The sequence below is a fragment of the Ascidiella aspersa genome, chromosome 3, assembly GCF_963924565.1.
Source record: "Ascidiella aspersa chromosome 3, kaAscAspe10.2, whole genome shotgun sequence".
Classification (NCBI taxonomy): domain Eukaryota; kingdom Metazoa; phylum Chordata; class Ascidiacea; order Phlebobranchia; family Ascidiidae; genus Ascidiella; species Ascidiella aspersa.
This window is the reverse complement of record NC_139449.1, coordinates 30801700-30823333: the sequence shown is the minus strand read 5'-3', so window position 1 is coordinate 30823333 and position 21634 is coordinate 30801700. Positions and strand designations below refer to the sequence as shown.

At 38.8% G+C, this 21634-nt stretch overlaps 1 protein-coding gene across 1 annotated transcript; it reads right to left on the bottom strand.

Annotated features, from left to right (window-relative positions):
• Positions 1-18017: 18017 nt before the first annotated feature.
• On the bottom strand, positions 18018-21628 carry LOC146161559 (transmembrane protein 208-like). The gene is made up of 6 exons (XM_083385487.1): positions 21615-21628; positions 20771-20869; positions 20219-20278; positions 20015-20118; positions 19473-19557; positions 18018-18599 (listed from the first exon to the last, which is right to left on the bottom strand). The coding sequence occupies exons 1-6, from the start codon at positions 21618-21620 to the stop codon at positions 18474-18476; spliced, it is 480 nt and encodes a 159-aa protein (XP_083241613.1). The 5' UTR covers positions 21621-21628; the 3' UTR covers positions 18018-18473.
• Positions 21629-21634: the final 6 nt, after the last annotated feature.

Genomic DNA, 21634 nt, shown 5'->3' with positions numbered 1-21634 from the left:
AGTATTATACCAGAATCGCTTTCGCTCAAGCATTCGTACGGCCCGAGGGATTCGTTCGTGTCGTTGCTTTCACGAAAGCTGCCTTGCGTCTTAGCATTCGGAAAGGTCGAACCGTTCTTGAAGACGCGTTTGCTGCGACGCTGACCCAACGTGACTAGAGTGGCAGCGAAAGTCCGCGCGCGGGAGGAAAGGAGAGACGCCAAGGAGGAGCGCGAGAGAGAAGGAGAAAGAGAGAGGAGAACGGCGGTTGAGGCGCAACTGCTCCGCACTGACCGATGCCTGCAGGCCAATTTAACAGTTACATAAGCGTCGACCGTGAACCCGTGACCCGGGCGCCGGATCCGCTGCGTTTTAGGGAAATCACGGCCTTGCGCACCTCAAAGCGTCCGGGCGCGCTTGGAAATCGAAGATTTTAAGGAGGGCTTTGCGTCGTGCGCATGCGCGCGTGCAGCCTGACCCCCCTCTATTGGGCTATTGGCGTGTGTCGCTTTTATCGGCGGGAGGATCAGATTTTCGACGAAAGCGCTCCGGAACTTCTGCGAAACAAAAAATCCCGTGACCGACTTCGGGCCTCTAAAGGCTAAGGTGCGGCGGCGCCGTGATAACCGGGAGATTTGGCATAACCTGAATGTTTTGTGACCCTGCATATTTTGCTGGCCAGGGTCCTAAAATCGTAAGGAAAAAAAACCGAAAACTTCGGTAACCGGCCCGTATCCGGCTCTGCACATAAATATACCGCTGCGTCGAAATAGCCAAAAACACTGATAAACTGTCTCAAATTATGCAGTTGAGAAGTTTTGGACCTATACGCTTCTGATATCCTTAAAGTGTCAATAAACATAACAGTTGTCTCACTTGAGTGTTTAGGCCTCATCATATGACACGCGCGTTTTTGCGATCTAAATACTCATTCAATTTTTTTAAACAATGTTAATAGCTTAATCCCAACAATCAGATTGAGCCTAATTTAGCCGTATGGCGTCTACAGATGCTTCAACAACAGGCGAACGGTTGTTATGCAACAGACGCTAGCACCACAACACAGCGCCTGTAAGACTTCAAGCAGCCTGTCTAGGACTTTCCCAAAATAAGGCCCAAATCGCCATCTATTCGTCCGCGGTGTAAATATCGGCCACCCGGCGCCTAAAGCTTTCGCGGAACTTGTATGCGATGGACGTCACCGTCACGGCGGCGAAATGATCGAAAAGAGCGACAATGCGATTATTGTGGCAGCAGGGGCCCGGAAAACTGCGACTAAACCTCGCTCGCTGCCCGCTTACTTATCGGCCAAAGTCCCGTAACTATGTATTATCGCAACAGCACCACGCCTTAGCTACTTAGCTAGAAAGAACGCCAGGGTTCCGGGAACTAAGTGCATTCCCGTGGGATGTGTAGGCATGGTTTTGCTTTACTTCGCCAAGCAAAGGCTTGTGCCTTGTGTATAGTGGCTTTAGGGTGCTACGCTGCAAGATCAGTGCACGCTTGGTAGAACAGCATTATACACTGTCCATTTCGCCCGGTCAAAGGCAGACGGGTAATTATTAGCCTTGCACAGCTAAATTAGGTTGCCAAAGTACGATTGACCTTCCGAGACAAGCGACTCGCCGACCGTACGCTACTATCACAAGCGAAAGGCCAGTAATTGGCAGTTTGGTCGAGTGTCCACCGGTACTACACTGCTGGACTCTAGCGAACCGCGCCGCGGCCACCTTTTGGCTTATCAAGTTCAAACTTCTGGCTTGCTATTGTTTCTGGCCTATATGACAGAAAGCTGGAAAGACGCATTTCCTCGCCTTACAGGCGTTAACCTTTCGTGCTGAGAGATGACAGCACCAGATAACATTCTTTCGTAATGACAGCAAACCTAGAGCCAAGTTCTGGTGTCGGTTAAAAGTTCTCCGTACAGGTGAAGTTTTGAACTATGCACAAAACAGTTTTGCAGCATGCTAATATTTTATTTTACACATTTTCCACAAATACCTGAACGGCTGGTAAACAGTTGACATAGAGCACTAAGGACACACAAGGCTAAATGGTTTCTGCAAGTGGCACTACCAACTCAAGTCTGAACTGTAGAATGACGTAGCTTTAACGCGTAAAACTGTTCTGGCACTTTTAAGAAGAAAAGTGGTTCGACTGCGACTGCCTCTGATTCTGGCGCCTTCATTCATTGCGTATTCACTTTTTATCCGAAATCGTCCCAGCCAAGCCCTAAAATGGCGGCCGTTCCTGGAAGGCAAGCGGGACACACTGTGTCGAGTGCTCGGAAACTGATAAAGCCGCTTTCCAATAAAAGGCAAACCCGTCGAAAGTCGCACTTCCGAAAAATCACTGCCTGCATCTTTCCCAGGCCCAGCACTCGAACTGAGCGTCGCTTTGCATAGAAAGTTACCTACAGTCGGCCGGGGCCGCGGCTTCGAATCGCGAGTTATGTAACTGAGCCTTGAGGCGATGAGCGGCGGCTCAGTCGCGAGCTCGCTTTACGCAAGCGGCTCCGGCCGACTTATGTAAGTCCACCGAGCTTGGATTACGCGCTGGCTTATTCGCTCCAAACACATGCTGTACGGGCCCAAAACGCGGAGTCGAAAGCCGCTGCTGTGAGCTTTTCTCGACTTGATATTCCGGGCCCGCTTAGCGTTGCGTAAGGCGCTGTCCTTCTTACTTTTCGGCTCTTATGCAAGACGGACGCCAGGCGGCCACCAGAGGGCAGTAGATCACGCGTACATAGGTAAGGAGCAGTGCAGTCATTGCATAACAGGTGAGGTTGCGTAACGAGACATTCCGCGATTCTCTGGGCATTGGGAACGGATTCGGCGGTCTGTTGTATACGCGGGCGGCTTTTATGGTGAAGCGGCGAGGAAAACAACAACCTAAAGACAATCGAATATGACGCGTGCAACAATTTGGCTCGTCATGTCGCGATCTGTAGGGCCTTGCGTCGCTAGTTTTTAAATATAGAATGTGTTGGAATTTACGTATTGCCATGAACCTTTATATCACGTTTAATGGTGTACGTTTACCTTTGCGGCATAATTAAAAAAAATTTACCCGTTAAGTGGAAAGTGATTTAAAACAATATGACATTAGGTTACAACTGTTTTTTAAACTCAGTGACCAATTTCACGTCAACTCACCGAAGAAAAAAAAAATAGGCGTCGTATGTTTTTTAAAAACACGGTCAAATCAATATCTAACTAAAAAAATTGCGTTTTAAAAATATAGGGCACGAACAAAAATATATCTAAAAATAATTAGGCAATACGCTGGGGGAATTTTACGGCTGGTTGAAAATTTAAGAAAAAGAGACATTGCACGTGAAATGTTAGAAAATATAGTGAAGAGATATTTGAACTATAGTCGGCTTAAGCTCTTTGTTTTTCTGTCAATATTTTACCTTAAATAGGGATATGTAAACTAGCTAATTTGAAAAGCACAATAGATTGGTTGATAAATTGCGCCGGAATTCCGAAACGCAGGTAAAATGTAAACAAGTCTGCCACGCCTTATTCTCGATACGTGCTTTCCTGGAGAGCAGCGTCTTACAGTAAATTGTTGTGTATACTGTTTCCAAGTAGTAAGAGGTTGTTTTACTTGGCAAGTTTATAACCTGTTTGACGCGTTTTGGCCTGTTTGTTATTTTCCAGAAATTCTAGCTGTACGGAAAAACGGAAAAAACGGAAAAAGGAAAAGGTGATTACAAGAACCATAGGCGCCGAACGTGGGTGTGCAGAGCGTTTTTTGACGCCCTGGATTTCTTGCAGGGTGTCAAAACGCCCTGGAGTTCGCTTAAGTTTCGTGTGCAATTAGTGTGCAACTTCACTTCTGTGAACACTATATTACAGCTATAGCGCAATGTACACTGCTAATAACACAATCCTGGTTCACTAACAGTATGCGCGACTTTTCTGAATTCCATGCGGAGAAGTACCTTCTGCGAAAGTATTCGTTTGCACCTAATAATAAACCGAAGGGTTAAAAGTACGAAATACCAGGTCGCGCTAAACGTAGTTCAAGCTAAAGCTGATGAGAAATTTGTGTTTAGTGAAAAATCTTCTGTGATAAAAGATGCATCAAGCCTATTACTGAGGCTAAAATAGACAAGTGTTAACCTATTTCCTAACTTTTAAACGCCGTATAACACAGTGCTTCGTCTAGCGTCACAACGCTCGCTCCTTCTGCACGTACGTATGCTATGGCTGAAATAAGTTAAGAACGCTGCTTAAACTAAATTGGCACTAACCTTCGTCCTTCATCATTTTAATACAGGACAAAACACGCATTAGCTTTAGGTACAATTATTTCTGACAACGTGAGACATAACGGTTGTTTTAAACATAATATACGGAATCGCAAAATTGACTTGGCACACTGCTCGGCGCAGATGATGCGCAAATCGTGGCATAACAACATCCGGAAAACGATCTTCGTTTTGCAGGTGACGAAAGACGTGCTTGTAATTTAGCGTAGTCCCGTACAAGGAACTTGGGTAACTGCGCTGCTGATAGTCGAAACATGATTCTATCAAAATCAATCACACAAGTTCACCGTCTTGGTTTAGTTTTTCGCCTGAAGTTAACGATTGCACACTAAGCTATTTTATAGCAAGAGTTCGCTTTTGCTGGACGTTAATTGGCTTTGTTTGGTTATATATGTATGACGTCATTCCCTTCACTATTTTATGACGTCATCCCCGTCACTATTTCATGACGTCATTATTCATTAACGTCAGACGGAAAATAGGGGAATTACCCAAGTTGAAATTTCGGGAACCCCCTTTTTAAGGACTGGTTCAAAAAACGCCCTGGGATTTTAAAAGTTCGGCGCCTGTGACAAGAACCAATCAGAGCTATGCTAATAAAACACTGTACAGAATAATTTGTCTATCGTGTTTACATAGAGCAGGGGTTCCTAGGTCCGTGTACTAAGGGGTCCATGAAGGAATGATTAAAATCTTAAATTTCAAAATTAAAATAGTTGAATTATAAAATAGACGCAATCTTCTTGAATGTATTTAAACCCTTTTTCAATTTTCAATTTTTTCGACCGAAAACAGCAGGTTTCTTATGACGTTCAATTTTATGCTGAACTAAATAATAAATATAAAAGTTTTTAGGGGCCTACGTTGAAAAAGGTTAAGAACCACTTAATTTGAGCTCCTGTCGAATGATAGCTCTGACCTTAATCGTGTTGTATGAAGACTTTTGTTAAAAATCTCAGGCTTTCATTAAACCGTAAATTCTGTTTAGTAAGTCGCAGTCAAAACGTTGCGCCCCTTTTTTCGCACGCGACCAAAAAGCGTATACGCGAAATGTTGTGTCACAAACAACATTTCAACCGACGATCGTCGCTCGATGAAAAACATTCCTACGGCTTAGCTCATAAGCTCTGCGTCATTGCTCCTGAAAACCCGCATTGGTGTATTTGTATACAATGACGAATTAGTAAACTTGAGTAGTAGAACATCATTTCAACCAACTTTGACACGAAATGGCGTTATTTTTATTTATAAAAAAGTATCAAATTTAGAAACGACCGTTGTTTGCCCACCACCCACAGGTGAAACGTCTTTATTAATCACCACCGAATCTGGTGTTTAAATAATACAGGGTCTCGTCAGTTTTCAAAACGAAAAAATCTTACAGTACATTTGTACCCGGAAATTCGTACCGATGCTAAACTGTTTTCTTTACACACGCTATGAATTTAATGATTATCTCACGAACTAAACAAGAGGGATGTGCTCCGGGTGAAAATGTTTTATCAATTAATTAATTTAAAATATGTGGGAACATCCTCACGAGTCCCGTGGGGCCGCGGACCCCATTTTGAGAACCACTCCTCATGTTTGAAAGGCAGAGCAACCTAAAGCATATTCTTTTTTAATTACCGCAACATAGCACAGTGTTATAAGATGCTAATACTAAGCACTTAGAAGTCTGTTGAAATTACTTAAAACGCGAAATGCTGTAAACATTTTAACACTTCGTTAATGTCGTTTTTCGGGAAGCAGATTAGAGTTATTTAAACATTCATAAGGCGTTTGTTGTCAAGGAAAAACAAAATTCATTAACATTTAACCCCAACAAAATTAGTCAAAGCAATATAAAGATTTCAAACTTCGATTCTTTAAAATGAAGCGCCAAATTGTTATAAATCTTAATAAAACTGCGCAACATGAAACATATATGTGATTAGAAAACAAGGTAACCAGACAATTTTTCTGCAAAACAATAACACTAGACTTTTACGTTAAGTGTACAAAGAGCTAAATTCACGTTAAGTCATTTTGCCCCGAATAGATTGCATTAGGTTATTTAAGCGAACCAGTGACGTGCGTACTTGAGTCACTGCAACATTAAAAATCACAATTTTGGCGGCTACTTATTCACTGTTTGCTTGCCGCAAATGCGTGGTGTGGTTGGCAATAAATCAGACGAGATAAAACAGTATAGACTTTCTTGTCTCAGTCAAAATCAGTCACTATAGGTTCTAGTTGAAAAGAGAAATATATTTCGCCAATCACGGCATCATCAGTCTCTAAAAAACGAATACAAAATAATGTAAACACTTAAACCATGGTGGTAGAAATTAAAAATTAATTTAGAGACTGATGATGCCGTGATTGGCGAAATATATTTCTTTTTTAAACTAGAACCTATATAGTGACTGATTTTGACTGAGACAAGAAAGTCTATACTGTTTTGCAACCATTCGAAGTCATTGTCGTCATTAACGTGCATTAGGACGAGGAGATATCTTCATTTTTACATATTAAGTTTGCATTAAATCAGACGAGCTCAGTATTTAGATAATATGCTACGAGAAATATAAGTAGAACATTTTGACTATATTATACGTTATCTATGTGTAAGCCAAAGGTGAAAGCACCATATACTATTGTAATAAAAAATAATTATCAAGTACGTTGCACTGATCAATGCAATTTTTAAACACATAGATTAAAGAGGTACTGTAAAAAGGTTTACACGTGAACAAAATGCTCCCGCTAAACGCAAAAAAAACTAAAAGGAGTCCCCTTATTTAATTTCCAATGGTTTGAGCAATTTACCCCCAAATACGACGAACTAATAAGCCGCATTTGATCACTTTTTTGAAAGGCAAGCGACTTACACGCACACACCTGTTTGACAAGACAGCCGCGCGATTTCGCACCTATTATGACAAAGCAAATAAGGCATTGTTACATGACGCACGCTCGCGCGCGAGTTGGCGTACAACCCGCCAGAAGGGGCCTTTTCTCGACACTTTCAAAGCGAGAGAAACCCAGATAAGACTTTTTTTTAAAAAACCCGAAAGTCAAGGTTAGTTTAATAAAACGGCCGCTGCTATTGGCAGTCGGGGAGGTATTTATTGACAGACACTGGTTGCGTAAATTTCGAGTTTTTGTATAATTATATGGGCCGAAAATTTATTTTCGGGACATATCTTGTTTTTGCCGTTATTCTTTTTTGGTTTCCTATGGTTTCCTATGGTTTCCTATGGTTTCCTATGGTTTCCTATGGTTTCCTATGGTTTGTTTCAGACCGAGTTTTGTCCGAAGCTTTATAGAAAAAGTAGACATCGTAGAACCTTCAAATTTTCAGACATGGCGTATAGTGGTATGTAGGTGCTTTGTAAAAGTTTATGAGGCTGCACTCCCAGGGGCCTTTGCTTGGAGGGTAAAAACCTGAAATATTGCTTTTTAGCACTTTGTAGCTAACGACAGCCATCTAGCAGCAGAAAAACTTTCATACAGAATTCGTTCATATTCGCTTGCTTTGTCCAGCTCGCGTCGCGACGAGGCGGCTGCTGGCATCCCTGCTGCGCCCTATTGTCCCGCGCGTGCAACATTTGTGTTGGAAGTGGCTTGCCTAGTAAAACTATGCACATGCGACTTGCCTTTCATAAAGAGGCCTCTCTAAGTAAAAAAACCTATTGCTCTTACAACACAAAATATTTTACCACCGCAAATTTAAATGCGAATCCTACAGGCAGTGTACACATCTCTGTTAGCACATGTTGTAATTGTTGCACCATTCAAACATATCAACACCAGGTCTAAGCAAATATAATTATACAAGGCCGCAACAACAAAAAGCTTAAGTTTAACGCATTCTTAACGACGACGTTACAAAGCTACGTCATAACATGGCGTCATAAATAAATAAATCTTGCGTTTATTGGATTTAAATTGGCAAAACTTTCAATATAAAACGTGGCTTATTAGGCACATAAACGTGTTTGCATATTGCTCAAAACTACAGATTTAAACTCTGTTTCAACAGTGATTGCTCAGACCAAGGCATGGTAAAAATTTACACAGTAAAAGTTGGAAAAAATATAGCAAACCATAGACGTTAAATCATTTAGAGAGAATGAAAATATTGACTTTTTAAACATGCTAGCTGACCAAAATGTAATAACATGGCCGTAAGCATTATCTACGTAAATTTTTATTGATCAAATGTATGTTTCGATCATTTGCCAAAATCTACGCCATATTTGAACCCCCTTCGCTTCAAAGCCATAAGTTATTATATTATTATACACAACTTATAATTGTGTGTAGATATGTTGGATTGGAGTAACATACAGAACAGGTGCAAATAGCAAATATTCTCCAAATACGATGTTTCCAATATTCTCCAAATCGTATTTCATCGTATTGTCGCGGTAATACACAAAGAGGTAAGGCCGTGAATAAAGTTTCACCCACCGTACAATTAACGGAGGGAAGCATTTCGAGTAGGGATGTTCAAGGCAGAATATCGGCGACACATTTATAGTGCTTGCTTTAAATGCGGCGTCAGCATTTTTTGGGGCGACCAATTACTTCGCGATAAGCTTCGCCTAATAATTAAGTGTCAATAGGGTGTATTTACCGCCGCAAGTTTAAATGCGAAATCTTAAGGCAGTCTACGCCTCTCTGTTAGCACCTGTTGTGCATCTTGCTCCAACCAGCATACCAACATCAGGCCTAAACTTATCTAGCAAAACTTTCGATTTAATAGTTTGCGTATTAGGCACGTAATAGTGTTTTTCATATTGTTTGAAACGACAGATTTAAAGCCTGTTTTAACAGTGATTGCTCGGACCAAGCTATGGTAAAAAATTACCTAGTGAAAGTTTGCAAAAGTATAGCAAACCATAGGCGTTAAACCATTTTTAGTCTTTAAGAGAATGATAATATTTGATTTTCAAACACGTAAGCTGGTCAAAATTTAATAAAATAGCCATATGCATTATCTAAGTAAATTCTATTTATCAAATATATGTTTCGATCATTCCCCAAATTCTACGCCATATTTGAACCACTTTCGCATCAAAGGCATATTTTAAGTAGGGAAGTTTTCGGCCCATATCTGTTTTTGCTTGCAGAAACAAGTTAAGGAAAATGAAAAACAAAATATATAATATAAAGTACACAATACAAAATATTAAAAAAAAAAATAAAAAAAAAATTAATATAAAGTAAAAATTGAAAATAAACACTAAGCCCTGAAAATATATCCCCTGACAAAATATACAACAACCGCACCCCCGTCTAGTTATGCGTGTTCTTGATCGACAAAAGCCTTTTTTTTAGTTTCGCATCGAACTTTCCAAGATACTGCGTTCCATTTTTACACTATTGTCGTAGGGTTAATATGGTGGCGATTTTCTTTAAGAGGTGTTCGCTAAGGTAATTACTGCAACGTTAATACCAGAAATAATTGATTATTATTTTTATTTTATTCATTTATTTTTTTTTTGCACTACAAAAATATTTTGGAAAATTGCGAGAGCTACGGGCACTTTTGTTTATTTTCTCTTTTATGTCGTATATCGGCCAAAATTAAATTATTTTGTCGGCTAAATAGTGCCTTGCCAAACCTGCAGAATTTTGACAAAATATTGATAAACGAAGCAAATTCGATTTTCCGTTCGACCACAGTTTCCTCAGTATGGTTTACTTCTACGAGAAATAAGTCAACAATCAACATATACGCCTATGTGGCATAAGGAGCAAACATGCGTCTGTATTGCCATGACCCAAATCTGTTGCAATTGTTTCATATTTACAGATAACAAATCAAACTAAACAGCGTTTGTAAAATCGAGCGACGTTTCAGAGTTTTTTCGCTTTTAGTCCGATTTTTAAACTAAGCCAACGCAAAATTTGGAACAATTTTTGGTTGCTAAATCCATCCGGAACAAAGTGTTATTGTACTCAAAACGTTTTTTATGTAATGCAAAATTTCGATTCTCTTCTAAAGCAATGTCAAAGTAAAATCTATGGTAGCAGTTGTATTTTTGTAAGTTTAGAACAAGGAAAAGTCGTAAAACCTGCGCGTTTTCTATAAGGTAAAAAAATCGTCGTTTGTCATATTTATCCGATTTTCACTTTTGCCAGACAGTTTCTAACGAGGCAGTTCTCGCCGGTGATTACGATTCGCAAATGGACGGTTCAAAGCGCGCAATTGCCGTAATTACGTAACTCGAAAGCAGTTTCGGAAAAACCACGTAACAGGCGCGAATCGTGTCATAGGTGGCTTTATTTAGAACCGGACTCGTCGAGTCAGCTAACGTTCGTTATAGCTTCTCCCCACCTTTGTGGTGGTGTGTGTATTGTCCAGACCGCTTGAACATTGTTGATTTATGGAGAAGCGGAAAACGCGGCTTCAATTGACGACGTTTAACTTCACTGAATTGAATTTAACACCACGCAAACGTAAACAAAAGAGCCAAGGCCCACAAAGCCAACACCTTCTGTCTTTGACGCGCATAAGCTTTCAAAACGTCATATTACAATCCGTTTGGAGGAAATAAACATGGCGTGTTTTTAATCGAAATTAATTTTAAATATGTATACTTCGATATTTTTTTGACTATATAGACCAGTGGTTTTCAACCGCCGGTGCCGGTCCGCGTCAACTTTTCTGTCGGCCCGCAAATATATTAAAATTTGATATCTCAATTGCAAAATTCAAGATGTTGAAGGCTATCCATCAAATTTAACTTCGCCAGCTCCGTAATTTGCAGCATTGCGACGTAAATAGAGGTAATGGTATTCTTTGGACTTCATTGTACGTCACAATGCTACAACTGTTTAAAAGTAGGCTACAACTCGTTTAAGTCTTAAACTTTAAGACCAGTTGTATGTGAAAGCTAAGAAGAGTTTTAGTTGCATACTATTGCGTAAAAAAACTTTGGTTTGATTTTGATTCTTGAAGGTCCAACGGTCCGAAAAAATTTGTTTTGAAATTTTACCGGTCCGTAAGCTAAAAAGATTGAGAAACACTGATATAGACCACCTCTTAGGTGAAAACCTGCATATATTGCTGCACGTTCTGCTCTCTAAAGCACGGTTCGACCCGAATATCGCGACTAGGCAATATTCAACGTGCCACTAATGACTGTCAACTAGACCAGGGGTCGCCAAACTACGGCCCGCAGAATTAATTCTACCGTCCCGCTGCAGATTTCCTCAATAAAGAAAGAACGCAGTTAACTATTATTGTCGGATGCGTTAGCAAACTAAACTTTTATGAAACGTAAAGCGAGCGATAATCTATTAAAGTTCACCAAATTTTTGTTGTATGACAATTCATATTTCCTTCGTTTAACCATAAAATCAAGTTAAAAAAGTTGGACACATTTTTTTATAATCGGCCCGCGATCGTAAGGCGTTAAAGTCATCCTGCCCTTTTTTAAAAAACTTTATACCATAGGCGACAATTTACAAAAGATATTTTCATGTTCGGATAAAATTCAACAAAATCTACTTTATTAAATATAGGCTGATTTTTATTTTTATTTAAACTAATATACAGTACACATGTGTATGCAATATTTGCGCCTTGATTAGGTCATCGACAGCCGCGCGCGGGATAATAATAACGGCTCTTGAAGAACACCGGGTATTTATGCCGTCTATTTAAATTAGTCAGTCGACAAGTATTGTTCGCTTGTAGGGCCATAGCCTTCGGTGGGATTCGAACTCACGGTCTTTACTATCCTATCAAACGCAGACACTTCGAATGCCTTAAAAAATGGACGAACCGCTAGAGTGCGGTGTTTAAGTACGTTGGACGCGCGCCGACTCAATTGAGTCTTCAAATGGTCCGACCCGATTAGTTGTCATACATTTTTTACAGGCACCAGTAGCAAAACTAACGCAGCGAGGCGCCCTTGTCAAAACACTTGTAATCTGTGGCGGGTATCTCGTATACACAGGGCCGGCAAATGGCGCTCGATTTGTTGCGCATATTTACCTACATCGGATCGAGCAGAAAATACCTTAAAGCGTGCCGAAGCGACGAGGCCTTTGATGATTGTGAAACTTTGGTTTGCTGCGTTTTTTTTACGGTAGTGAATAATAAGGCTACCACTACAAGCAAATATCATATAAATCTACACTGTCCTATGAAACAGAATTTTTAGGATTTTGTGTTATGTTTACATTATCTTGAGACTTTAACTAACTAATGCTTAAAACTTTTATTTAATATTAGGTCGGGCCGCAACTGTTAAAGTAAACAGGCACACAAACTCGCATTTTTTATTTTAATACTAATTTTTTAAGGACCCTAATTACTGAATAATATTATAGTTAAAACAAAGGCCGCAAACCACAAAAAAAGCAACCTGTTTGACGTTTAAATCTTTCAGTTCTGCATTTTAACCGAAGTATCCTTCACATACTGGCAATCAGAGAAAATAGACAAAACGCCTATATGCATCTCAATTTACCAGCATCCAACGCTTATATGCATATCAGCGACAATACGGTAAAACGGACCAGAAGAAAAGAGCTAAAGCTTGACTGCAAAAGCAAAACGCTAAAAAAACGCGACCTTGCTGTTTCAAACGCACTTCAACAATCACCCGCAAGTCGAGATAAATGCCACAGGATGCGGCGCCGCATTTACTTATATCCTGATATGTTTATTTGCGAACAGCCTATAGTGACCACATTTCCCTTGACCGATTAATGTCTGGAGGGCAATTTATGGCATTTCCCCCGACCTTGCTGTTTTAAACGCACTTCAACAATCACCCACCAATAAAACTCGACAAAATGCTCCAGGATGCGGCGACGCATTTACTTTGAACCGACGGGCGATAACAGAAATAAACCCGCTACGCGCACGAGTCCCGGTCACCCACCAAAGCAGCGACACGCTCGTGAGGCGACATTCTTTTTCGGGGGCGGCCGCTGTTCCGCGAAGCGACGGTGGGAGAAAGGTGTCCTGGTCGGTTCGCGCGACCGCCCCACGCCAGCAGGCCACCGTTTAAACCCCACCACTGTGCCTCACAAACGCGAAAAAAAATCTACACTCCCGCTACGGTAATCTACACTTCCTTTGCTGCCTGTATTTATTTCATCACAGTTTTATATGTAACCTCCATCTCGCCTGTTTTCAAGCGCCCTTCTATTTTTGTGCCTTTTCTTTTCTCAATTTAGTTTCCTGCTATTAACAACGATAAATAAAGCCTTTAAAGCTTATAACACATATTTACACTTTCCTCTGCCGCCCTTATTAATTTTCTATTTTGTTTGTTTTCGTCGTTCCTTTTTGTGTAAATATATATTCGCCTTGCCCGTTTTTCCCCCTTTTTCTCTCTTTTTCGTTTTCATTTTATATGATTCGAATAAACAACGTACACTCCCGTTGCGGTTATCTATACTCCCGGTTCCTTTTGCCGCCCTATACATGTAGGCTAGGCAGGTTTTATTCTAGAAAAAATATGTGGCCATCCCCTGACAACTTTTAGATGTTTTTTCGCTCCATTTTAAAATTACGGACGATCAACCGAACAAATCAGTGCGTTGGAAGCAAAAATTCATTTCCAAAATCACAACAGGACAGTTTTTGAATTAAACAGACAGCTTTAAATGAAAGGCAAATCGTTTACTGAGAGTCCAAACGTTTACTTTTTAATTCCTGTAAATCAGGAAAGTTCCGAGAAACCTATTTTCCAACAATGAAAAAGTGAAAATTCGTCACCTCGCGGATAGTTTCGTATACCAGACGTTGATTTTGATCATACATTATTAATAGATAAATACATTATACGAATGCGTTTTTTAGGACTTTTCCGTTTGAGAACCATCTCACGTTTTTGAGATTATTTGGGTAACAGTTTGATAACTTACGGTGGCATCAGGTGTTGTCAAAAGTCAATAAATATACCGCCACCTTGTATATAGGGTCCCAATTCGCACCATTTGTACAAGTTGATTAAAATTACATTGCTTCTCATTCGGAGCCGTTTTTGCATCGCTAGATACGGGAACAAGGTGAAAAAAATAACGTAGAACGCTTTCAAGAGAGCTCGGGTCTTTTAGACTTTCGGTTAGAAAGCAAGGAAATATTCCGTTAGAGCTGGCAACGCGTTATGCGTGAACTGGACGATATGCTGATGGACTCGATCGTTGGCTCTTTTCTCGGCGGCTTTTCGTCTTGTTTAGGGTCACGTCGTTGGTTTAACCTATCTCCGACCGCAGGCGTACACAAAACAATCGGCTGGCGGTTCTCGGGGAGGCCCAGCGTTGGGAGAAAGCGTTCGCGGGCGCCCGGCCTTCGTTTAAAAGACGGTTTGGTTTAATGTGCTACTTTGGGGCGGATTTGCAAGGTTTACAATTCGACAAGGCGGCGATATACAATTGCGGCAGAGGCAAAGATTGAGAAACTCCCTGCGCGAAGTCGTTTGAACCGAATAGCGCTTCTGTGTTCGATTTTGTTTAACTAAGCCTTATAAACAAATGACACGCGATCGTTCGTTAAGGCAGATAGCTAGGGAAAGTCCGAACTAATCCAGCTCCTTAACTCACTATACAGCCGCGATTACCATCGTTACGAGTCATCTCTCATCTTGATGTATTAACGCACGCAAATCCATCGCCGTTTCTTTTTTAAATTACACCCTGTCATTCCGGTATCGATGTACTGCAGATTTTGTTCAAGTATCTGTCGCTAGTTGGCGTGCCTCACTTCAAATCATGCGGCTTTTGCGACATTGCGTTATTTCAATTCAGAAAATTGACAAACAAATTTCATAACAAATAACAGGTTAGGTTAATTTTGCGATAATAATTTCAGCTTTGTACAGTCTCCTCTAGTAAACGTTTACATTGCTTTAACCGTTTTTGTCGTGAAACGAACACACCAAAATCCATTCGTTAGTTTGTATTCAATTTTTCAATAATAATTATGTAACTTGATCAGTCTTGTCCATTTAACCTGTACTTTGCTGCCATCTTTTTCACACCTTAAATAAAGGATCAAAATCTACTCAAACACATATATTTCACATTCGCAGCGCACTTAGGCAAAAATTGAAAACCAAAGTACCGCAATCAAAATCGAAATTTTGCAAGAAATGCGACAGGCCAGTGTCCTGCTCATCAAAGCGATTTAACTCAAACACGCGATTACCGCCGATGTAGCTCCAACTGGCGGGTCGATGCACATAATACTACATCCTGTACTATCTGGGCTCTGGCACTTGGAGCTATCAGTACTTCGGTGCGGCTAATTGCAATGGCGGGGAAAATGTGGAAATCGCAACCAGCACTTGCATCCTTTATTGACGCGTCCTGTCCCATACATGGGCGGCGACGGTGTCAGTTGTCTACTTAAAGCAAAGACCACGCGGTGATAGGATAGAAGGGCAGAGCGAACTGCTTGCATAGCACTTATCCATATATGCAAATTGTCTTTTGACTATCAAGCCGAGCAATTTGCAAACAGACTTTCTCAATCTAATCTAAAAATACCCTCAACGAAAATTCGCAAAAGCGGATAAAAACAACGATTCTATAGAAGAACATATAAGCTGTAATTTAACTTACTAAATATAGTGTTGAACCGAGCAATGCTTCGATTGTATTTCAATTATTTCTATTATGTATGCTTACTTAGTTATTACAGCCTTTGAATATCCTACAAAAAATTTTTTTTCAAAATCTGATTGAATCCACGCGTGGTGTCCTCAATAACGCTTAAATAATACAAAACACTAAAATGCACCAAAGCTACGTTGCCAAATCAACCATAATTTTTTTTTTAAATAAAAAAGAAGAAAACACAAAAAACACAAGATATTTAAGTTCCCAAGGTAAGGCGATTACAGGATTGGAGAAAATATATATCAAAATGACAACGGACAAGGTAATAATATTGACGCTAAAATTCAACGTAAATAAGCCTTTATTACGGAAAAAGTTTTTATTAAACCCGATGTTAAATAATTTACAAATGTTCTGTAAAAACAATAAATGTGTGGTATAGCTTTTTAAACGGTTTACCCAAAGCTGAGTGTTTGATTTAAAAACCAAACATGTGTTTAAAAAGACCAAACGGTATACTACAACTGCACAATAATTTTGTTATTACGAATTAAGCGTCTGCCAAAAAAAACAACAGAATTAAACACAAACAACCCAAATGCATTTCGCTGACCGCTAACAACAAATCTATTGTTAGAAAGCTCTTACATTGTGCTGGACTGCTAAAGCCCTAACCCATAACCTACAATTACAGTTCTTAGACCTGGTCAAACGATAAACCGCTCTCAATGTCCCCATTTCCAAGAACTCCAACCGCAATATCACAATTGCACATGGTGATTGAAATGCCTCGTGTGCTATGCTGAGTAGGGCAAATGTTGCTGTACATAGTAGACTCGCAGATTAAGAGCATACCTTAAACACCTTTCTGACCTGGCATTTCTGTATAGCAATAACATTTAAAGTAAAGTTAAACAACGTAAGTTTTAGTCGTTTCAGCAAAAAAGCACAAAATTTAGCCTTAACTGTTCTTCAGACTTCTCAGCAGGCAGCACACCAATTGACTTGATGGAAAGGCATTTAGTAAACCACAGAGTGCTATACAGCAGCTGGAACACATCCAGCAATATACCTGGTCATAAATCCTTTGTTGGATATTCCGCGCTGACTTGTGTATTATACTACAAATTGTCGGTCTTCTTAAAAATGTAGAGCGCTGCGCCGCCGACGAGCGCTGATATGTCCGCCACTTGTCCCACACGTGTGCGTTTTCCAATTAATAGTATAGCTGCCGCGCCACAGTGATTCATTAATATTGCCAATTCCTGAAAATCTAACGGATACATGTGTTTGTCGCCTGACAATAGTACGCTATGTGCTCATTACTACGAGCCCAGCGACGATAACTTCGTAGCAAAAAAGCAGCACGCAAACGCATTTAGAGCAAGTTCCACAATGCAAACTATTGTGTTCCTTCTAATTTGTGCGACCTGTTCTAAAGCCTTTCTATGACGCGACAGTTGTTATTATTTCAAGTTTGTCGCCTAATAAAGCGTTTCGAACTTACCGAGTAGATTCTATATAAGACATGGCAAATGCAGAAGTTTAACAGCTTGTTCTAAATTGCTCTACCACTTAATAACCTAAAAATACATTCTGAAATATTAAACGACACAAACATGAAGATGTGTACTTGTATACTGGGCCCTCTGTCAGCCTTGTTATGAACAGCAAGTTCTAACGTCACATCCTAGTGAAGTGCTAAGCAAATATTTGTTTCATTGTCGAGAATGCAGCTAGCAACAGCACAAACATGCTTCAATATCGATTACTGATTTTTTCACAAAACGAAGAACTGGTAACAGATACTTTTCCCAATTTAATATGGTAGTTTTTGCTAAATTACTACTATTATCTCGATACGCAAATATTAAGTCATTGTCGAGAATGCAGCTAGCAACAGCACAAACATGGTTCGATATAGATCACTAATTTTTGACATAATAAATACCTACCAACAGAAACCCAACTTAATGTGGTAGTTTGTGTTAAATTACTACACTCGATACCCCATAAAGCCTAATACTGAGATTTGGATTTTGCCAAAACTTTACAACTGCAAGCTTGTCGAGCTTCCAAAACATCAGCAGCTAAGCTTAAATATCTTAAACCGCACACAAAGTTGGTTTATATTTGCATTCGATATTGCACGGAACTGAAATAAACACGCTGTACCAATCGCTTTTGCCAAAAAATTATATTACAACATGAAACATTGTAAATTGAGCAGTTAACGAAAGTTTCCAGTACTTCAATAGCAAAATCACGCCACGATGCTTCCTGGTGTATTTGGGGTGGCAGCGCGTGATTGATTGGATTCAGCAGCAAGACAGTTAGTATCAACATAAGAGCAGCTGTGAACAAGTGACATACGAAATACATTCACTTCTTCAACAGTATTGCAAAATATTGTAGCATAGTGGAACAGCTGTTATTTGCAACAACGCCACCTTTAAAACATGGGCGTTTTTATTAGAACATTTTTTTATTACCTTTTACAATACTTCACACAACACAATCAATTCTTTTCTCCTAAACTCTGCAGAACACCTTGGCAAATATAAAAATAATAAATTACGATAAAAATTCCCTAACAGCGAAAATTTGAATAAAAGAAAAAAAACGAAAGTGGATTTTATCAGCGCTGCTGCCTTCTGTTCTTTTCCATTTTCTTCTTTTGTTTCTCACTTAGTTCAGCGGGCTCTTGAAATATCCAGGGTGACAAAATGTTAACCCAAAGTTTTTGAAACGCAACAGCTGGAACCTGCAAAACGGTACACGAAACACGATTGAATTGACAAGTATGCTGAACAATGAACACATAAATTACTAATGGTTTGGTTTTTGTATAAATTTTAGCAAAGTTTAAGACATGGTTTCGCAACCGTGGTCGTAAGCCCATTTGAGGGTCCACAAGAATACAATAGGTTTAATTTTAACTTTTTAAACTCAAATGTGTGGTTTGTATCAGACAAATACTTGCGTTGACGTTGAGTAACACTCTTTTCAAACAGGAGCCAAACCATAAAAGGTTGAGAACCAATGTTTAAGGTAAAAACAAGATACAAGTAAATGATTAGAAATCATAATAAAAAACAGTGTTGCAATGACTTGACTAAAATGCACTCAAGTTACTTTTTTTAAATGACTTGACTTGACTGAAGTTGTTTGACCACAATGACTTGACTTGACTTAAGTCTTTTAAACACATGACTTGACTTGGACTTAGGTCATGGTGTCAAATAACTTTGGTTAAAATGAAGTGTTGTTTTTAAATATTTGTTAATAAAATTGGTATATTAATCTTAAATTTTGCACATAAAACAACTTGCTTACTGTTTGTTGCGTTTTTGTTATTTTAAGTTGAGTAATGGCTCATATCATATCGGACGAGTTTACCAATTTTACCGATTTTACACTTTTTTAAGTCAATCACTTGACTTGCTGTAGTAAATTAGTACTGACTTGACAGGGACTTTATTTGGGCAATTAATGACTTGGACAGGGACTTGACTAATTTTTTGCAAAAAACTTGACTTGGACTCAAGTTATATTACAAATGACTTGAATGGGACTTGAGTCATTTTAAATGACTTGTTTACTACACTGATAAAAAGAGTCTTAATTATAAACATACCACAAGCCATAAGAGCCAGAAGTAGAGTGAGTAGCAGCTGGTCACTTGGCAAACTGCTGTTACTATAAGGATGTCTTTCATATGCCTAAAAACAAAATTTCTAGTGATTTACAGGTTTACTGAGTTTATCATTTTATATTGCTTTGTTACAACATATGCTGGCTGGGCACTATGAGATCCCCTATATAAAAAAAGTATGCAATCATTAGGTATGTTACATGTGTAGGTGTAACTCGAGTCACAAGCAAATGTACAGGGTGAGCCAGAAAAACCTACCACATTTTAAACTAGGATATACAAAAATTTAAACATTAAGTTAAATGGCAGAACTTCACAAAGTGGTTTCAGTGTAAAACAATGTCAAATAACTGATTTCAAAAGCGTTTAATTTTAAACGAAATGGCACTGGATTAATAAACACTTAAAAGTAATTGGTACGGTAACAAATACCGGCATACCAAAATAACAAGGACAGTATATTTACAATTATTCAATATTGATATGCACATAAAAATTAAAAATAAATACAATAGTATCCTTACTCTGCCATTCCTGCTTCCATGTTTAAATCAAGACCATTGGAAACCATTGAGCTCATCATTTTTACACACAGTAAATATATCAACAAAGAAAAAACAAAGAGTATCTAAGCATAAAAAACAGGATTTATAGTCGGTGCAATACTTGTGATGGCAATAAATTTAACAAAATAATTCAACTTATTTCCAAACTATACAGGAACTTACTATTATTTTCCATTGCAGATCTGCAATATTTGGAACGATTTGAAAAATAATTGCAAATATCTGGAAAATAAAAACAATTAAAAAAGTATAACTAGCAAAATACTCCTTCTTATAATTTTGGTATTATTATATTCCAATACAGAGGTAAAAAATAAAATTAAAAACATGTAATAAAGTCAGGTATTAGTAGCTACAAGTGATATAGCAGCTACGAGTGCTTCAAGACAAACTAATCATAGATAAATCATCCTCAGCATAGCAGAATTTACACAATACTTAAACAGTGGCCGGTATATAAAGCAACACATAATATATCATTAACTACATGTAAATAAAAAAGTTTGGGATAACGAGCGTTGTTAAGCCTCTATTACCTTACAAGAACAACTTAACCTGTATATATTTAATTTTTAATAAAGAAATGCATTGAACTGTAGAGCTGAAATGCATTGGACTGATTTCCTAGTAAATATTTAACAAATAAGTCAAATAAGGGTAACTTTTTTCCGACTATTGTTATTAAACCTTAAATTAAATAAGTATTAAACTTACAGTGGCTGTAGCCATAATGTAACAATAGAATTTGAAAGTTTTTGCATTTTCTTCTTTGATTTGTTTTGCACCCTTTGTCCCTTGTTTTCCCTTGACAACCTTAAAAACATTGTCATTTATAATTTTCTAAAAAAGGAAAACTATTTGTTTCACATCATAAGTGTAAAAACAGTAGACACATGTGTTCAGTAAATACACAGTATGAATTTATTTAGGGCGCTGGTCTACAATCCTACCACAATTATTAAACCAACGGACAATATTTGGGTTAGAGTGTGAGTTAGCGTTTGGGTGGGTCAAGTACTATTATAGTCATTATTTAATATTAATAATACTTGACCCACCCTAACCCAAACGCTAACAAATAATGTGCTTGGTGGTAGGATTCTAGATCAGCTCCTTTATTTCAGATCACGAAGGAAAACTGTTTTAAGTATAACAATAAAAATGTTGACAAATCAATTTAACCGTTTTTTTGCACTTTTATGGCATCGGCCTAGAATCCTTCTGTCACATTTTCGTCCAGGGGGTATTTTGTAAGCGTTTGGGTGGGTTAACAATTATTATTGTGCTTATTCTTCCTTGCAATTTCAATTTTGACAACTCATTTCGTTACTGTAAAAAAAGTCGTAGGATTCTAGACGAGCGGCCGAGCTATACTTTTATTTGTTAGGCAGGAATTGTAACGAAACAAAAGTGGAGTATAACAGGAAATAAGTACAAATATGGTTCAGGTTTGAGCCTTTCTTATCAGTTTTAGGCCCAATTTATTGGGCGTGTTTCTTTGCTTATTTAATGGAGGTGTTTTGATGATCAACTAATAAAATCTTAAAGAGCAACTTACCGCCATAGCTGCAACTTGAG

Coding starts and splice junctions, on each gene's coding strand:
- LOC146161559 (XM_083385487.1), bottom strand. Junction 20,279..20,770: donor ACATTATGGCTACAGCCACT/GTAAGTTTAATA, acceptor TTTATTTTCCAG/ATATTTGCAATTATTTTTCA. Junction 18,600..19,472: donor TCTGGCTCTTATGGCTTGTG/GTATGTTTATAA, acceptor ACCGTTTTGCAG/GTTCCAGCTGTTGCGTTTCA.